Source organism: Erythrolamprus reginae, chromosome 1 (assembly GCF_031021105.1).
Source record: "Erythrolamprus reginae isolate rEryReg1 chromosome 1, rEryReg1.hap1, whole genome shotgun sequence".
NCBI classification, from domain to species: domain Eukaryota; kingdom Metazoa; phylum Chordata; class Lepidosauria; order Squamata; family Dipsadidae; genus Erythrolamprus; species Erythrolamprus reginae.
In genome coordinates, this window is record NC_091950.1 from 354,746,874 (window position 1) to 354,763,574 (window position 16,701).

Consider the following 16,701-nt stretch of genomic DNA (forward strand, 5'->3'; position numbering starts at 1 on the left):
GACAGCTTCTTGATCCTCCCCACAAGGGGACTCCTGCAGGACCAAGGCTGCTATTTCCTCCTCCACATTGGAGAAAGATGCCGAGCGATGCCACAGGGCTTTGGAGCGCCAGTTCGCCAAAGTATCCAAGGTGACAGACACTTCTGTACCCCTTTCTTAGGAGGCCATCTCTGAAGGGGTGCCTGATTCTCCTCTTCCAGAGCTATCACCCCAGTCCTTCAGGGAAAGACATCTGGGCTGGCTTTCTGAAGGTCCCGAGGAGTCAGTTCCTTCCATCCTTCCATACAATGAGGAGCATTTCCTCCCATTACTTTGCACTTCTGGGATGAATATTCAACCTGCCACCTTGTCAGGAGATCCTCCTCCCGAGGCCACCTTCACCCCAACCTCAGCAGGGCTCCACTCAGGTGAGGCTCAAGGGGCAATTTTTTTTCAAGATCTTAAGGACATAATCACTCAGGCTATGTCCCAGGGTCTTGCCTCTGGTTTTCCCATCAGGCTATGATTCAATCCCAGTCACAACAGGGACCTCCCCCAGTAGCCAAACGATCAGCTCAACCTAGAGCTAAGGCTTTATCTCGATGCTCACCGCTCCCACAGGCACTGATAAAAAATTGTACTGTGCGGGGCATGAGATAGAAGACTTCCAGCTGCCCCAGGTTGACAGCTTGTTTGTGTCAATATCGTCACCGGCCTACCTCCCAGCTGATTCCTCAGAGGCCTTAAAGGCTGATGAGAAGAAAATGGAGATGGCATACTACAAAGCTCCCATGTCAACTGCTTGGGCCATTAAAGCAGCCACAGCAGCTTCTTTCTTCAATAGATTAACCCTGATCCAGCTAGGACAGTTGCAGGTTAGCCTTCCTGCTTGAGGACTGTAGGCTCCAATTTGACATCAATTAGATCATAGCGGCCACTAAATGCTTGGCAGATGCTATGCTAAATGCAGTGAAATTTGCCTCTAGGGCTCTAGCAGCAAATGTTACTTTATGCCACTTATTGTGGCTCAAACCCTGGCAAGCCAATCTACACTCCAAATGGAGGCTGGTGGCATCAGTTCCCTTTAAGGGGTTGAGCCTCTTTGGAGAGGTGCTGGAACCATTTATTATGACCATGTTTTTTTCCAAACAAAATATTAATTACAAATATGCAATAAATTTAGCTAAATTCAGAATCTAAAATTCAACAGTTTAGAAAGATTCAAAATATCTACACAAAATTGGACTTTAATTTCTGAGCATTTTAAATGGATTTACCAGAACTCATCAATCCCTCTGCTCAAAGTTGGTGAACCAACATATTGCAAGAAAGTGCTGGTTTTTAATGCTGTATAATTCTGTCTTCCTGGGTAGAACTTAGCTATGGGATCTGGGATAAAATTAACATTGGGTGTTTACTTGGAAAATGCTGGATATTCAATTGATTAGTGACAAAAAAATTTAAAATTCAAATGTTTTTGTTAATTATTATTCCTGAGTTTATGTCTTTGTGATAAAAATTGGTGAATAAAAATTGGTGTATAAATCACTAAAATATCTATGGGATAGAGAGAAAAGGGAGAACTCTTTTCTCCTCTTAAACATAAAGCCTTGTTTTTTTCAATATGAAAATTATTTTCTGCTGGTCTCTTGCTATTAATTTTGTTTTTCCAGGCAGAATCTTCTTCAAAGACTCTATATTTCCGCATTAGGTATCTATTAACACACAAACTTGGGTGTTAATCATTTTTATTAGTGTTTCCAGCGAGCACTCTAATTTTATTTCATGAAGTATTGAATTTTGTTCTTGCTGTTCAAGGCATTTTCAACAGTCTTCACCAACACCATTCAAAGGCACTAATTTCCCCCCAGCTTTTCTTCTTCTTCTTCTTATTATTTTCATTCAGTTTTTATAGCCATGCATTATATGTAGAAAATCCATGGTATTATATATCTTTCCATCTTATATCTTTGGAATTGTGGTTGTTTCTACATGTACATTTTTGCAAAGATTTGTCATCCCCCCTCCCATGAAACAAACATCTGTACAGTATTGCATGGCTATACTGTAGTATAATAAATTTTCAGAATAAAAGCTTGTCCTTACTTGACATTCTATTTGCATTTAATTGGATTGACATCAGCAGTTGACAAAGTTTGGTTATTGTTTTTATCAACTATTCACTTGGTTCAGTTTCATATGCTGCACTAAACTAAATCCACAGTGCTTTAATTCAGTACATAAACCTTGAGAATAAAGCATATTTGCCAAACTTCATAATGCAAAAAGCAAGTCCTATATAATAATGTTTGACTTTCCTTGTTTCTCTTAAATTCACAAAAACTGCCTCCCAAATTGTTTAGAAGCTATCCAGCAAAGTTTCTGAGAATTTATTTCTAACTAAACCATAAGAATTCTGATAGACTGAAGGTCCCCAAACTTTTGGACCTCAGGGACCACTAAATTCATAATTTTAAATCCCACGGACCACTAATGTAATCTGTCTAATGACTGGCTGAGTAGACGTGGCTAGTTGGTCATGTGACTGGGTGGACATGGCGAATTCAATATCATATCGAGGGGTGTCTTGCCAGCCTCTACTCGCCTCTCCCCTCCCAGCCACTTCTTGCTGCCTAATGCCCCAACAGAAAGCATGAGAAAGAATTGGCAAAACAGCTGGCTCGGTTCAAATTGGATCTGGCTGAGCAGATGGAAGACCTGAAAGAGTGCAAGACCAGGTATCGGCCCCTAGAAGATCAACGAGCTGAGATGGTCAGCCAGTTCCAGGCCGTGATGCAGTCCCACTGCAACGAGGCCTTCTGGCTCTTCACCACCAATGGCATCAAAGCCCTGGACCAAGAGTCTGAAGCACATCCCAATTTCTGCTCCCCTCCAATCCACACAAACCCCCCCCCAAAGGAGCAGACTGTCTGCAGAAACACAAACGTTCATTGCACGTATCTGGCCCAAAGGCCATAGTTTGAGGACCACCGAAATTTTCTTGCAGACCACCAGTGGTCCATGGACCACCAGTTGGTGACCGCTGTGATAGACAATATACAAATAAATATTGCATTTGATAATGTAGCATTAAGATACAACAATTTACATGAGTCACAATAACCAGTTTCATGCACTGCACCATACCAAATGGAAATGATCCCATATTTAGAAACTTAAATTCTGTAAGGCAACTGATTTTGCAAGGGAATTAAGTTTGATTTTGGCAGTGGATGTCTGCTGCCCCCTGCTGTCCAACTAATTATGAAAACAAAATACTTATTTTGGAATGAGACATAAACTAGGTAGTGTCATTTTAGTGACCAAAATTATATTTGGCTAAGGTTACTATTTTGCATAATGATGTTGCTAGTTCTTAATCTGATATGTACTTTTCAAGAAAAAAAAAGATTTCCTCATATTTTCCATATTTTATACTTTAAGAAACAGAAATTATAAATTCACCATTTAAAAAAGCAGTGTTTAGAATCCTGACCATTATCCATAATCTCATTCATCATCTTGGATGCAAAGTAGTGTGACAAATTACATGTAGTTGGAGAAGCACTTACATTTAAGGAATTCTTACATTGTTTTCTGTATGCTCAGCTACCATACCATTAAAAAAAAAAATCTGTTGGGAAGGCCTACCATCTTTAGCTGCAGATCTGCTTGAAGTGGGTAGGAGCTGGTAGGAAACATTGAGCTGCATGAACAATATGGAAAATACTTTTAATGATTTACTCCATGGAACAAAATTCTATCATAGTTAAAATTATCCCGCTTAAAAGAAGAGTTTATTAATAAACAGGTAACATCACCATCTATAACTTCATGCTCGCCTAATCTTCAAAGCTTTGGAAAAGAGGGATCAGTCCATCAGACAATGACAAATGTAAAAGAAGGGGTCCAAAAGTAAGACCTATAACATGGGTTAAATCCGCAGTCTGCATTGGTTGCCGATCAATTTCCGGTCACAATTCAAAGTGTTGGTTATGACCTTTAAAGCCCTTCATGGCATCGGACCAGAATATCTCCGAGACCGCCTCCTGCCGCACGAATCCCAGCGACCGATTAGGTCCCACAGAGTGGGCCTTCTCCGGGTCCCGTCAACTAAACAATGTCGGTTGGCGGGCCCCAGGGGAAGAGCCTTCTCTGTGGCGGCCCCGGCCCTCTGGAACCAACTCCCCCCGGAGATTAGAACTGCCCCTACTCTTCCTGCCTTCCGTAAACTCCTTAAAACCCACCTTTGCCGTCAGGCATGGGGGAACTGAAACATCTCCCCCTGGGCACGTTTAATTTATGCATGGTATGTCTGTGTGTGTGACTGTTAGCATATGGGGTTTTTTAAATATTTAAATATTTTAAATTTGTCTGATTGCTTATGATTTGTTTTTACATGTTGTGAGCCGCCCCGAGTCTTCGGAGAGGGGCGGCATACAAATCTAAGTAATAAATAAATAATAAATAAATAAATAAATAAATCAAACTAATATTAAACACATAGGTTATAAATGAGATATGTCCTTTTGTAAGGACTGAACATAATAAATGACAAGTAAGCTAGTAAGAGGGGCGGCATACAAGTCTAATAAATCATAATCATAATGGGGAATTAACAAGAAATAGAACAATAATATTTTTTAATATTTTCTCGCCCATTCTAGAAACAAGATCTGGTTTTGCCCATTATTTAATACTCTGATTATGTTCTGCCTGTTTACCTACACTCTTAAAACTAAGTCATCCTTATCTGGATTGATGAATTCCTTCTGTTTCAATTGGCTGAGAATTATAATGCCTGGGTTCTGATTGGATGGGAATTTAATGGGGGAAGGAAGGGTGTTAATAGTTCCTGCCCAGAAAACATTGTGCTCTGCACTGAAGGAAGAAGCCAGTCTGAGGGGGAGAATTTTCATTGGCTGAAAAAGGCGGTGACCCCTCCCCCTTTCCTTTTCCCATGTAAGGGCACTTAAATCTGAGGTAAATGTAGCATGCAGGATGTTTCCTGTTTTCCTAATAACTACATGCTCTAAATATAAATCTTTGTTAGTCTTTGGCTCAAAGACCCTCTGGAGGAAAAAAATAAAACTAAAATAAACACGTTACAGGCCTGATTTGAGCATTTCAAGCCCTTTACTGTGACAAATATCTTTATTATCTGGGGGAAGGCTGCCATTTTAATGTGTATTTCTAGGGAGGAAGGGGCCATTTGAATATTTCTGCCCCTTTCAGCACTTTTATTTTCTACAGGGTGAAGGAAATGTACAAAGAGGAATATTTTTCTTTTTCAAATATTAGGGAGAGCCTGTTTTTTTAAAATGCCCTTAAGGTATTTGAGGTAAGGGAAATTCTAGGGTGTCATTATTTATAAATAATAAATACATATGCAGGGTTAGGTCCCTTTGCATGTGTGTTAGGCCATTTTTTGAAATAACCTATGCTTTTAGGAATAAATAGCAAGCTGCAACCCCAGAGGCCCTCACAAGCAAGTTAATATATACAGGTATTTACATTCAGACTTTTTTTTTTAAAAAAAAATATTAATCCCAACACTTTGAAACCCACTTGGAAAGGCAAACAATGGCTTTTCAAATCAGCAGTCATAAAAATGGTACTTATATCCCCTGCAAATACACTCTCCTCACCTTTTTCCCCCCTGCAAGGATTTAAAAGGCAATAGAGCTAAAAAAATGATTAGACAAATTGTCACTGATAATGTCTTACTTCATTCACATGGGATTTAGTTGGAATAGAACAAAAGTGTACTGTAATAAAGACAAGATCTTACTTTGGGAGTGCATTTCTGACTTAATGTCATTTTAATACTGTTGATAGCCTTTTTCTATCTTTTTGCTTCTACACTTTTGTTTAATATTAACACAGAAATTAGAGCCTCTGCCTTTTAGAAAGTTAATAAACTATAATTCCCAGTTTTTAGTTGCAAATCATGTTACGGAGGTTTCTTGTTCCCTTTTTTGAAATTAAGGTATAGAAAAGTTTATTGCGGTATGAAAGATCTCAAAATAGAAAAGGAAGAGAGAGAGAGTGGATATAAAAGGAGAAATTTTTGCTTTTTACTAAATTATAGTTGTGAGCCGCCCCGAGTCTTCGGAGAGGGGGGCATACAAATCTAATAAATTGAATTGAATTGAATGAATGAATAAAATATGTCCGTAAAAATTGTAATAATTTAATGCATCGCCATTGTTATGATTTTATTCATCCACAAAAGCCATTCCAAAGAGCCATAAAAACATGGTTCAGTAGAAACAAAATAGGTAGGGCAGTCTGGGTATCTACCAATAGATGGTTCAAGGGGAAGGAATCATCACCAAGAAAGAGGGCCTATAAGATTCCTGGAGATGGCAATTTCTTCCATGGTGAAACTGCCTGCAGTTTTGTCTCCCTGATCTTACTGAGCAAATTGTTTTAACCTGGAAAAGGCATTCTAATGGAGAATCATTTGAAGCTTTAAGGGTTATGGTTAGTACCTTGCATTGCACTTAAAAAATAACAGTTGCAGGAATGAGAACTCTAAACAACAAAATTGGTTGATTTGCTCCCTTTTTTTCTTGTCAGTAACAACAATAAGAACAAGTAAAATTATATATTATATAAAGTATTACATAGGCCAAATTTTTAATTAGGTCTTTCAGAATGCATTATCAAATAATCTCAATAAAGTAATGTATATCATGATTATGCATTATCAAATTTAAATTTCATCTTGTAAAATCTGCCCTTATTTCAGTGAAGGGATACCAAAGTTTTTACTACCACACTGTGAGCGTGGCCCTGCATTTTCTTTCAAGTTCTTTCAGTGCAAATTGGGTGCTCAGGGGTGGAGGCTCCATTTTCGCTACCCCACTGCGCTCCCTCCCCCTGTCCAGGCAGTAGCCCACGCCTGCCTTATTTTAATGATTTATGACAACTCTGCATTTTGTCCAAAAATATAATCATATAGAATTACGGTCACCAAGAACAGAGGTAATTCTGCTTTTAATATAAAATAGATAATTAAATTGCAAATTAGCACATATCAGCATACAATTGATAATATCATTGAGGTTATCCATTGTCTAAACTTATAATTATACCCATTAATAAGTGTAGATATGATCAATACAATTAGTTTAAGTTACTATGTGACTTTTTATATATAGTAATACTGTATTTTAAAACACCAACTTGCAACTTGCAGAAGTGACTTTAATACACTATATACATAAAATTCAATTATATTGTACTTTATGTAGGAAAAATATGGAAAAGATATAATATTTGCTCATAGAATATGAATAAAGATATAGCATGTGTCCATAGTGTATTTTTATGATATCCTTTCTATAACATTAATTTCAGCTAAGAATTTATCTTTATTTCAACAGATAACTTCATTTAGGAAAATGAAACATAACCAGAGCTGCTGTCGAACGCCTCCCACTATTACCATTCATGTAAAACCAAGTGAATCTAAATCATACCAGCAAAAAAAGCCACTTGCGCTTAAGCGCCCAAAATTTAAAGACTGCCGGGAGACCTCTGGAAAAAACATTAATCATAATATTAAACCAAAACAGTCAAAAGGTTCATGTTTAATTATTCAGCGTCAGGAAATGACAGCTTTCTTTAAACTATTTGGTAGGGGTTTTTTGTACATTAATAGAATGTTATATCTATGTATATACACACATATGCAAATAGTACATAGCTCATTATATATGTATATTGATTATGTGCTATCAGGCTATTTATATATACACATGAAAATAGATACATAATATTTCATATATCAATAAAATATGCAAACTGATTGTATGTGCATGAGATGTAACTCAGAAACTCACAACATTAAAACTCTTTAGCACTCTGATTTTATTCTCATGGGAACCAAAATATAAATAAAAATTTCCTGTGCTTACTGATAGTAATGACTGTTTCTTCAGCCTTCATATATGTGAAAGTTGGAAATTAGATAAGGCTCATAAATCTATGTATTATAAAGAAGTTTGCTTTGTATTTATACCATTTTTCCTTTAGTTTTGGTTTTCTTTAAAGACAACATCCTTCCTGCCTCCCCCACCCCAAATAGCTGGTGAATTTATAGTCAAATCAGAACTGATGAAAAATATAATTTTATTGTTAAAAGGCTGTTTTGAGAAAACCTACCTTGAGATTATAATTAGTTCATCACTGCTGTTTTATTTTACAGATGATGATTTGATACAAGATTTCTTGTGGATGGACTGTTGTTGTAAAATTGCAGACAAGGTAGACTTATGCTTTTAAGCCAGTATATCTTTAAAAATAAGAGGACTTACTGTATATTCTGTTGTCATATACCAAACCCTGTTGTCTCATACTAATTTCAACTTAATAATTAAATTATTGTTTTAAGTAACATAAAATTTAAAAATATTGTGGTTTTTGTGACTATGTGACTCACATAGATCAATATTTTAATAATACAAATCAACATTTTATAAATCTAAATAAATATAATTTATACCTCTTATTGAGAAATAAATATAAACAGGGCCCTAATTTTACATACATGCATACTGGACATTACTATCTAGTTCTAGTAAGTAGGAGGCTCATTTTAATATAGTCTAAGTTATTTGTCTAAATAATCCTACAGCTTTATTTATTCATTTGCTGAATTAAAAGTCTAAAAAAGTATTTATTCAAAACCCAAATGTAGTTATTAAAATAATTTTAACTCTAATATTAAAATGCTGCAATGAATAAAATATTATTGGGAAAGTTGAGTTCTGCTACCTGACATCTGTTAAAGCTTAGAAACAGCAAAGAATTTGAGAGCAGTGGCTGTTGGTATTGGTACCCAATACTGTACAACACCACAGGATCAGTGAAGGGCTATCAAAATTTTTACTACCACACTGTGGGCGTGGCTTATGCATTTTATTTCAACATCTTTCAGTGCAAATTGGGTGCTCTGGGGTGGAGCTCCATTTTTGCTACCCCACTGTGTTTCCCCCTAGTCCGGGCGGCAGCCCATCCCTGCACAGGATTGTGTAGAAAGTGACCCACTGCATGCTAACCATTTATGTGACAGGCTATTATGTAATTATCAGCACTTTACTCTGCAGCACAAGGCCAGTGGCTGCAATTTATTAGTCCATTTTTCTCTATATCTGTTTTACATTGGTTTACTGTTTTCTAAATTTCCAGTATAACTGAAAAATTACCTGATCCTTAATCTGTTCGTTAGGAGCAATATCTCTAGCCCTGCTTTATATCCTATTAATGAGGTTAAGACAGTGAGAACATGAATCAAGTTTCTGTGGCAGAGCATGACCGAAAAATCCAGTCGGAGGTGTGATTCAGCTAATTTTAAAACCATTCTCTGTGTGGCAATTAATTAAAAATAATTATTTTCTTTATTTTTTGGTTAATAATTTTTTTGTTGTTAATTTTTTCAAATGACTTTTATCATTTTTAGGCCAAAGGGAAAAGAGAAACATTAATATTCTACTTTTTTTTCAACAGTATCTTTTGGCAATGACTTTTGTTTATTTCAAGAGGGCTGGCTATAGTATAAACGAACACACTAGGCTTAATTTCTTTGTTGCTCTGTAAGTAACTCTAAACTTTATAGTTGTGATTAAAGTGCAAGAGAGAGAATTTGTCTTTTGAGAGAAGAGTACTTAGAATAAAGCCTTGCTGGCTACAATAAATAAATATTTATATTTATACATTTTGCAATTTTATAATTATACTTATAATATTTATATATTGAAGTACCTTAGGACTAACAGGCTGATATAAATTTAATTTGTAAAATGGAGTATGAACCCAGATTGGTTGTGAAAACTAAGTAGAAGAGTGACAGATTTCTGCAGATTTCTAATATTTTAAAATGAAAGTTAAGAATGGAAATATTTATATTTTATGTTCATAGGAAAAAAACCCAAAATATATAGTGGTGCTGTGTAATCTTGCTTTGTAAAAAGAAAAAAAGAAAAGAAACCAGAGATGATAAAGCCCTATTAATTCTCTACCAGAGTGGTTATTTAACTTTCATATTTTTGGAGTTCTATATTCCAATGAGGTACTTAAACTTCTTGATTTGAATAGGCTTCACTTTAAGAATGAGGCAAAAACTTAATTTAAATTTCTAAATCTTTAGGTGATTTGTTTAGTGGGAAAAATTAATGTTTACAGTTTAAAGACAACTTTAATGAAATTGTCCATAAGCCAAAACTAGAAACTATTAAAATTTTAGGAAAATAAGTACAACATTAGGCAATTATATATTTTAAGCCTACTATTTGTGTTTTAAATATATAATTGCCTAATGTATTTATTTTCTATACTACTGTCCACTATTTGGACCAAGTAGTATTTTTGCTCAATTACCTTAGTCTAAGTGAAAAGCCATGAAATCACATTTTGGCAGTACTGTAATCATAAGTATCCTTAGAAAGCTATTTGGTGGACAAGACTCATGACTGTGTTATGGGATTTTTTAAACCATAATTTATTAAATATGAACAATTGCTGATGTTCACGCATAACACTAAATCAAGATATAGTATAAAACTTTTTAAAAACTTCCATTTTTTAAAGTAACATTTTAATTATTAAACCATCCAAACCTGGCAGGCTTGGAAGATTTCATGCCTGCATTCCTTTCAACTGTTCCATTGAATAGCACAAGCCACCATTAAATGAGATATAAACTCATATTTAAGTTGTCCACAGTAAAAGCAAATTATTGATTTGATGTCAAAACAGTATTTTATTAAGAAAAAAACTACATTCTTGTGGAAACTCCTAAAAATTGCTGAGAAGCTAAGTAAGCTTTATTCTTTTCTCTAATAGTTTAACTCCTTTAAAGAAGATCTTCCAGATAACTTTAGTACACTTTATTAGACATTCAGAAAATTGTGTGTAATGTATGTGTGCACACAATCATAAAACAAAAGAAGAAAAAGGGATAAACTGTAAAATACAGAAGAAATAATATGTCTTGGACCTTATGACTTCTAGAATAGAATAGAATTCTTTACTGTCCAAGTGTGATTGAACACACAAGGAATTTGTTTTGGTGCATATTATCTCAGTGTACATAAAAGAAAAGATACCTTTTTTAAGAATCATGAGGTACAACAATGATTGTCATAGGGGTCAAATAAGCAATGAGGAAGCAAACAATCTTAATAAAAATCTTAAGGATACAAGCAGCAAGTTACAGTCATACAGTCATAAGTGGGAGGAAATGGATGATAGGAATGATGAGAAAAAACTAGTAGTAATAGTAGTGCAGTATATCATTAATTATAAATAACTACGGTAAATATATTTGTGGATTTATTCACATATATTTACCCACATGGGCTGCAACAACTGAAGGATAACAATTCATGTCTGCCCAGATGGTATCTGGCCCTACAACCATATCAAATGTAATATTATACATCAAGGCAAAATTTTATTACTGACTTCTTATCACTGAATGGTGATAAAAACTCATGTTTTGGCAAGGGTTTTTTTGCTTCTGCACATGCCGAAACATGGCCTCACCTGTGGCTCCGTGCACAATTTTGCTACCTCCACAGGAGCAGAAGCAAAATGGTGCTGGCCCCACGAGCACTTACGAGTCATGGCGGCGAGCGCAATTTAGTGTTCCTGCTAGTAGCCCACCGCTGTTATTATAGTAGGGTGGTTTTTAATTTTATATTTGTGTTTCTACATATTTATATTGTTCTAATTGTTTCTAGTCTATATTTGAAGATGGCAGCAATATAAATCAATATAAAGCCAGATATTTTAACTTGATTTGCATTTAGCATTGTCTCTATATTCTGAAATGGCAATACTTTCCTTTCTTTAAAAAACTGAGATTTTCAGGATGCCTGAAAAAAATCTATTTCTGTATTTTGGCTTTTGACTTTCTTTGAACATATAGTTCTAAGTTTCTTACCCTGAATATTCGGTTAAGATAAGCAAATGTCAGAAATCTTTATCTATTTTCCTAATGTGAAATATAAGCTTAGGGATGATTGTCCAAACTAAATTGTTTTGAGCAATCTGTAATGACATGGGAATGGGGGTAAGAAAAAAAGATGGGAGACAGTGGCGAACATTTTATTAAAGTTATGTTTAATTGTCATATACATGTTGTAGATACCTTGCAAATACAGTTGAAGAAGATGATGAAGAGTCAAAATATGAGATTTTCCCATGGGCTTTAGGAAAAACTTGGAGAAAAGTCTTCCCAGATTTCTTGGCTCTAAGGGATGAACTGTGGAGTAAGATGGGTTATAGAGCTATAGTAAGCAGACGTTGCTGTGAAGAGGTACGAAAAGTATGTTTCATATTATTAAGAAAGAAGATAAGTAAATAATAATAAATTTCTGTTTTCTAATACAGCACTTTTCCTTGTTTTCAGAACTCTAGTAGCTATTTTTAAATATTGTCAAAATTATCATTACTCATTTTAATTGCTAGTTGATACTATTTTTTCAAAGCATTCTAATGAATAATTGATCTTCATCAAAGTGGGCGTATATTTAAAAAAACATACTAGCACTTACTAGAAAATATGAAATAACCTATGAATACAGTGTACATTATATAATTAGATGCTAGCTGTTTTTTGTTACACCAGTTCAAACTTTCTACTTCCTTGCGATAAGCACCCTGATCATCATCTTGAATAAGGCCAGCTACCCTTGTATCATCCTCATACTTCACAATATGGTTGGTGGCAAACCTAGCACAACAGTAATGGGTCAACAGGATAAACAACAGCAGACTTGGGACCCAGCCCTGAGAAGAACCTGTGGTCAAGAAAATGGTGTTAGAAATATTAGTCCCAATTGGGGCCTATCAATAAGAAAATCAAGAATCCATTTGCATACAGCCTAAAAGGCCCAGTTTGTCTACTAGATGATAAGGAATGATTGAATTAAATACCAAACTGAAGTCAACAAACAGCATTCACACATATAAGTGTTTCTTTCCTCTAAGTGTGCCAAGCTCAGATGGAGAACAGAAGAAATAGCAGAGCGATTTGGACGGTAAGCAAATTGACTGTGTTATGTGCTGAACATCATGCATCAGGAAAGGCATTCATTATTCTGATCAAGGCTGTCTTGACGACCTAGAGTTTACAGATGAAATTGTCTTATTTGAGGAAAACAAGCCAAAACTACAATAAGTGATGACTGCTTTAGACGAAGAAGCAGCTTAAATTGGACTCAGGATAAGTGCCAAGAAATCAAAGATCATGTATGTTAGCTTCACTGAACAGATACAGGAAATCACATTCAGATGAGTGGCTTGAAAAAATAGAAAGGTTTACTTCTCTGGGTAGTGTAATTGTCCAAAATGGTGATGGATATCAAGTGCTGCATGGGAAAAGCAACAGCTGTCTTTCAGATGATGAATAAAATCTTGTCCTCATCATCTATATCATTGAAACTGAAATTCTGTTTGCTTGCTTCTGTAGTAACCTGACAACCATTTATGCTAACAAGATTTGGAAGGTGTCACCAAGTATTAACAAAATACCTGATATTTGTCAACAAGATGCCTTCATTGAATCCTAAAGCTTCACAATCTTGACCACATTACTAGAATAGAATAGAATAGAATAGAATTCTTTATTAGTCAAGTGTGATTGGACACACAAGGAATTTATCTTTGGTGCATATGCTCTCATTCTACATAAAAAGACAAGATACATTCATCAAGAATCATAAGGTACACCACTTAATGATAGTCTAGGGTTCAAATAAGCAATCAAATAATACTGGGAAACAATATAAATGGTAAAGATACAAGCAACAAAGGTACAGTCATAAGTGGGAGGAGATGGGTAATAGGAATGATGAGAAAATTAATAGTAATAGTAATGCAAACTTTAGGAATAGTTTGAGTGTTGAGGGAATTATTTGTTTAGCAGAGTGATGGCATTTGGGGGGAAAATATTTATTCATTATTTATTTATTTATTAGATTTGTATGCCGCCCCTCTCCAAAGACTCAGAGCGGCTCACAACAAAAACAATACAAATCCAATACTAAAATGATTTAAACCCCTTAGTATAAAAACAATCATACATCTCATACAGACCATGCGTAAAGTGGAAGCAGCCCAGGGGAATCAATTTGCCCATGCCTGACAACAAAGATGAGTTTTAAGGAGTTTGCGAAAGGCAAGGTGGGTGGGGGCAGTCCTAATCTCTGGGGGGGGAGTTGATTCCAGAGGGTCGGGGCCGCCACAGAGAAGGCTCTTCCCCTGGGTCCCGCCAGACGACATTATTTCATCGACGGGACCCGGAGAAGGCCAACTCTGTGGGACCTAACCGGTCGCTGGGATTCATGTGGCAGAAGGCGGTCACGCTTCTTGTGTCTAGTTGTTCTAGTGTGCAGTGCTCTATAACATCGTTTTGAAGATAGGAATTGAAACAATTTATGTCCAGGATATGAGGGATCTGTAAATATACTAATGAAGAAATGCTCCAAAAATATTTCAGCATGCAAACGCTCCAGGTTGCAGGTCATGTTTTCCATGCAGAGATTATGACCTGGTGAAGAACATTCATTGAAAACGTAAAAGACTCTAAACATCACATGGGAAGATGCTGATGTACTTGCCAAAGACCAAAAAAGGTATATACAGCATAGGAGGATCTAATGCTTAAAAACAAAAAAAAATCCAAACACTTGGGAAATTGCTAATTTGTCTATAGGTAATTATTAAGTTACGAATTAATAGAGCATGGCAATTATATTCATAACCTGAAGATTCGTTAATTGGATCACATTGGATTCTGTTTTTCACAACACATTCATTAAATGAATGTACAGTACAGGCATTCATTAATTGAATGCACATGAGATATCTCAGAATGGAGAAGACCATAGGGGCAATGTGCTGAAACAGGCTACTTACTCCAACCACCCAGGGTCTCCCCTCACCAAGATATCTCATGCTCTGCTTACAATCCCTTGGGGTACCCAGTTGCTTCCCCTCCCCATCCTGTCCTGCCTGATCTCCAGTCACTGGGCCTGTTTTGCAAGCCCACTAGATTTCACTTGCTCCACCCCACCCACCCCATTACCAGCCGCTCACTTACCTTTTGAAGATCTCCAGAGTTCCAGAAGAGGCTGACCCACGTGACACAAAAATTGGACACCTTTAACTCAGATGCTGATGAAGCTGTCAAGCCTTCAGTGCTCCGTGCAACCTCTCCTCTGCATTTTTGACTTTTTAGTTCAGCTTTCTCCAAACATAGATGTAGCATTCATTCGAAAGTGGTGCCTGCCCTTTCACTTTGTCTATACTTTATTTATTTATTGGACTTTTATCCCACCCCTCTCTGAGGACTTATTAGACTGATTTTGCAAATAGCAGTTTTTAAATGTTTTACAATTATTTCTTGTTAAGAAAATCAATTTTGCCTGCTAGCCTTTATAATTTCTGTGCATTGTGGTTATACAATAGTCCTGATGCAGTCCTTTCTGACATTAAGAGTCTTTGATACAGGTAATGGCAATTGCTTCAACACATTATGTATGGCAGCGGGAACGGTCTCTTTACCACAGTGGAGCCATAAGAAATAGTTGCAGAAACAAAGTACAGTTGCCTCGAGGACCCAATGCCACACCTGTAGACTGTTCACTTTGTGGGAAAAAAACACGATATATAAGGCTGGGGTTATCATCTTCTTCCTCCACTGACACTCTGGAAATGATGGAGCAACATATCACTCCTGGTTTGCTTGATACAACAGATAAAATGCTTCTTGATCCATCTTATCATTGTCAGTCTCAAGGTAAGTTAAGTGAACATAGAAATAAAATATTATTGTAATGCTTAAACGTCTAGTCTAACTAGAGCCAAGAAATCCAAAAGGTTGTATGTTTAGAGATCGCGTGTGTGTCTCTCTTGCTGGCAATGTTTTGTGCCTATATGAAAACTAGAGAATGGGTTTAAACTTAAAGAACATCTAATGCAAGTTAATGAGCTCAGTTAATTACCTGAAGGCAAGAACAATAGAAAGTAGGCTAAGCAACTATATAGTTCACTGGAAAGCCTTTTACAATTTTATTTTGCTAGCTGTATTTTTTATTCTATTCCTATTTATGTAATCTGATCTGAATTACAGGCAGTTATCAACTTACAACATAATTGAGCCCAAGATTTATGTTGTTAAGTGAGAAATTTGTTGAGTTTTCCCCATTTAATGACTTTTCTTACCACATTTCTTAAGTGAATCGCTGCAGCTATTAAATTAGTAATATGGTTGTTAAGTGAATGTAGTTTCTTCATTGAGTTTGCTTGTCAGAAGCTCACAAAAGGCAATCACATGACTCTGGGACTCTGCAACACTGTCACAAATGTGAGTTAGTTGTCAAGCATCCGAATGTAAATTACATGACCATAATTGTGTATGTGTGAAAAATGGCCATAAATCAGTTTTTTTCAGTGATGTTGTAACTTCAAATGGTCTCTAAATGAACTGTTGTAAATTGAGAACTGCCTGAATAAAAAAGCATGCTTGCTTATCTATAATGACATTTTAAGCTCCCAAATACTCATTTTTTTAATAGATGACCGACTTAGAAATGGGGAAAAAAGGAGTCGAGATAAATCCATGGATTGGTTTACTGGAAATGAAGAATAACAAATCTTAACAAGCTTCAAAATGAATAGAAAATTAAACATAAAATACGTCAAAAT

General features: G+C 35.9%; 1 protein-coding gene across 1 annotated transcript; it reads left to right on the plus strand.

Moving 5' to 3' along the window:
- Nucleotides 1-353: 353 nt before the first annotated feature.
- SPDYA (speedy/RINGO cell cycle regulator family member A) lies at nucleotides 354-16,700 on the plus strand. The gene is made up of 7 exons (XM_070734295.1): nucleotides 354-407; nucleotides 7,371-7,623; nucleotides 8,195-8,253; nucleotides 9,496-9,581; nucleotides 12,136-12,307; nucleotides 15,505-15,793; nucleotides 16,572-16,700. Exons 2-7 carry the CDS (start codon nucleotides 7,389-7,391, stop codon nucleotides 16,643-16,645), a joined length of 915 nt encoding a protein of 304 aa, XP_070590396.1. The 5' UTR covers nucleotides 354-407; nucleotides 7,371-7,388; the 3' UTR covers nucleotides 16,646-16,700.
- Nucleotide 16,701: the final 1 nt, after the last annotated feature.

Bases quoted from the DNA above. Each gene is read 5' to 3' on its own strand.
- SPDYA (XM_070734295.1), top strand. From the start codon at position 7,389: ATGAAACATAACCAGAGCTGCTGTCGAACGCCTCCCACTATTACCATT. The intron at 8,254-9,495 runs GTAGACTTATGC...TTTTTTCAACAG, and splicing joins GTTGTAAAATTGCAGACAAG to TATCTTTTGGCAATGACTTT. The intron at 15,794-16,571 runs GTAAGTTAAGTG...TTTTTTTAATAG, and splicing joins TTATCATTGTCAGTCTCAAG to ATGACCGACTTAGAAATGGG.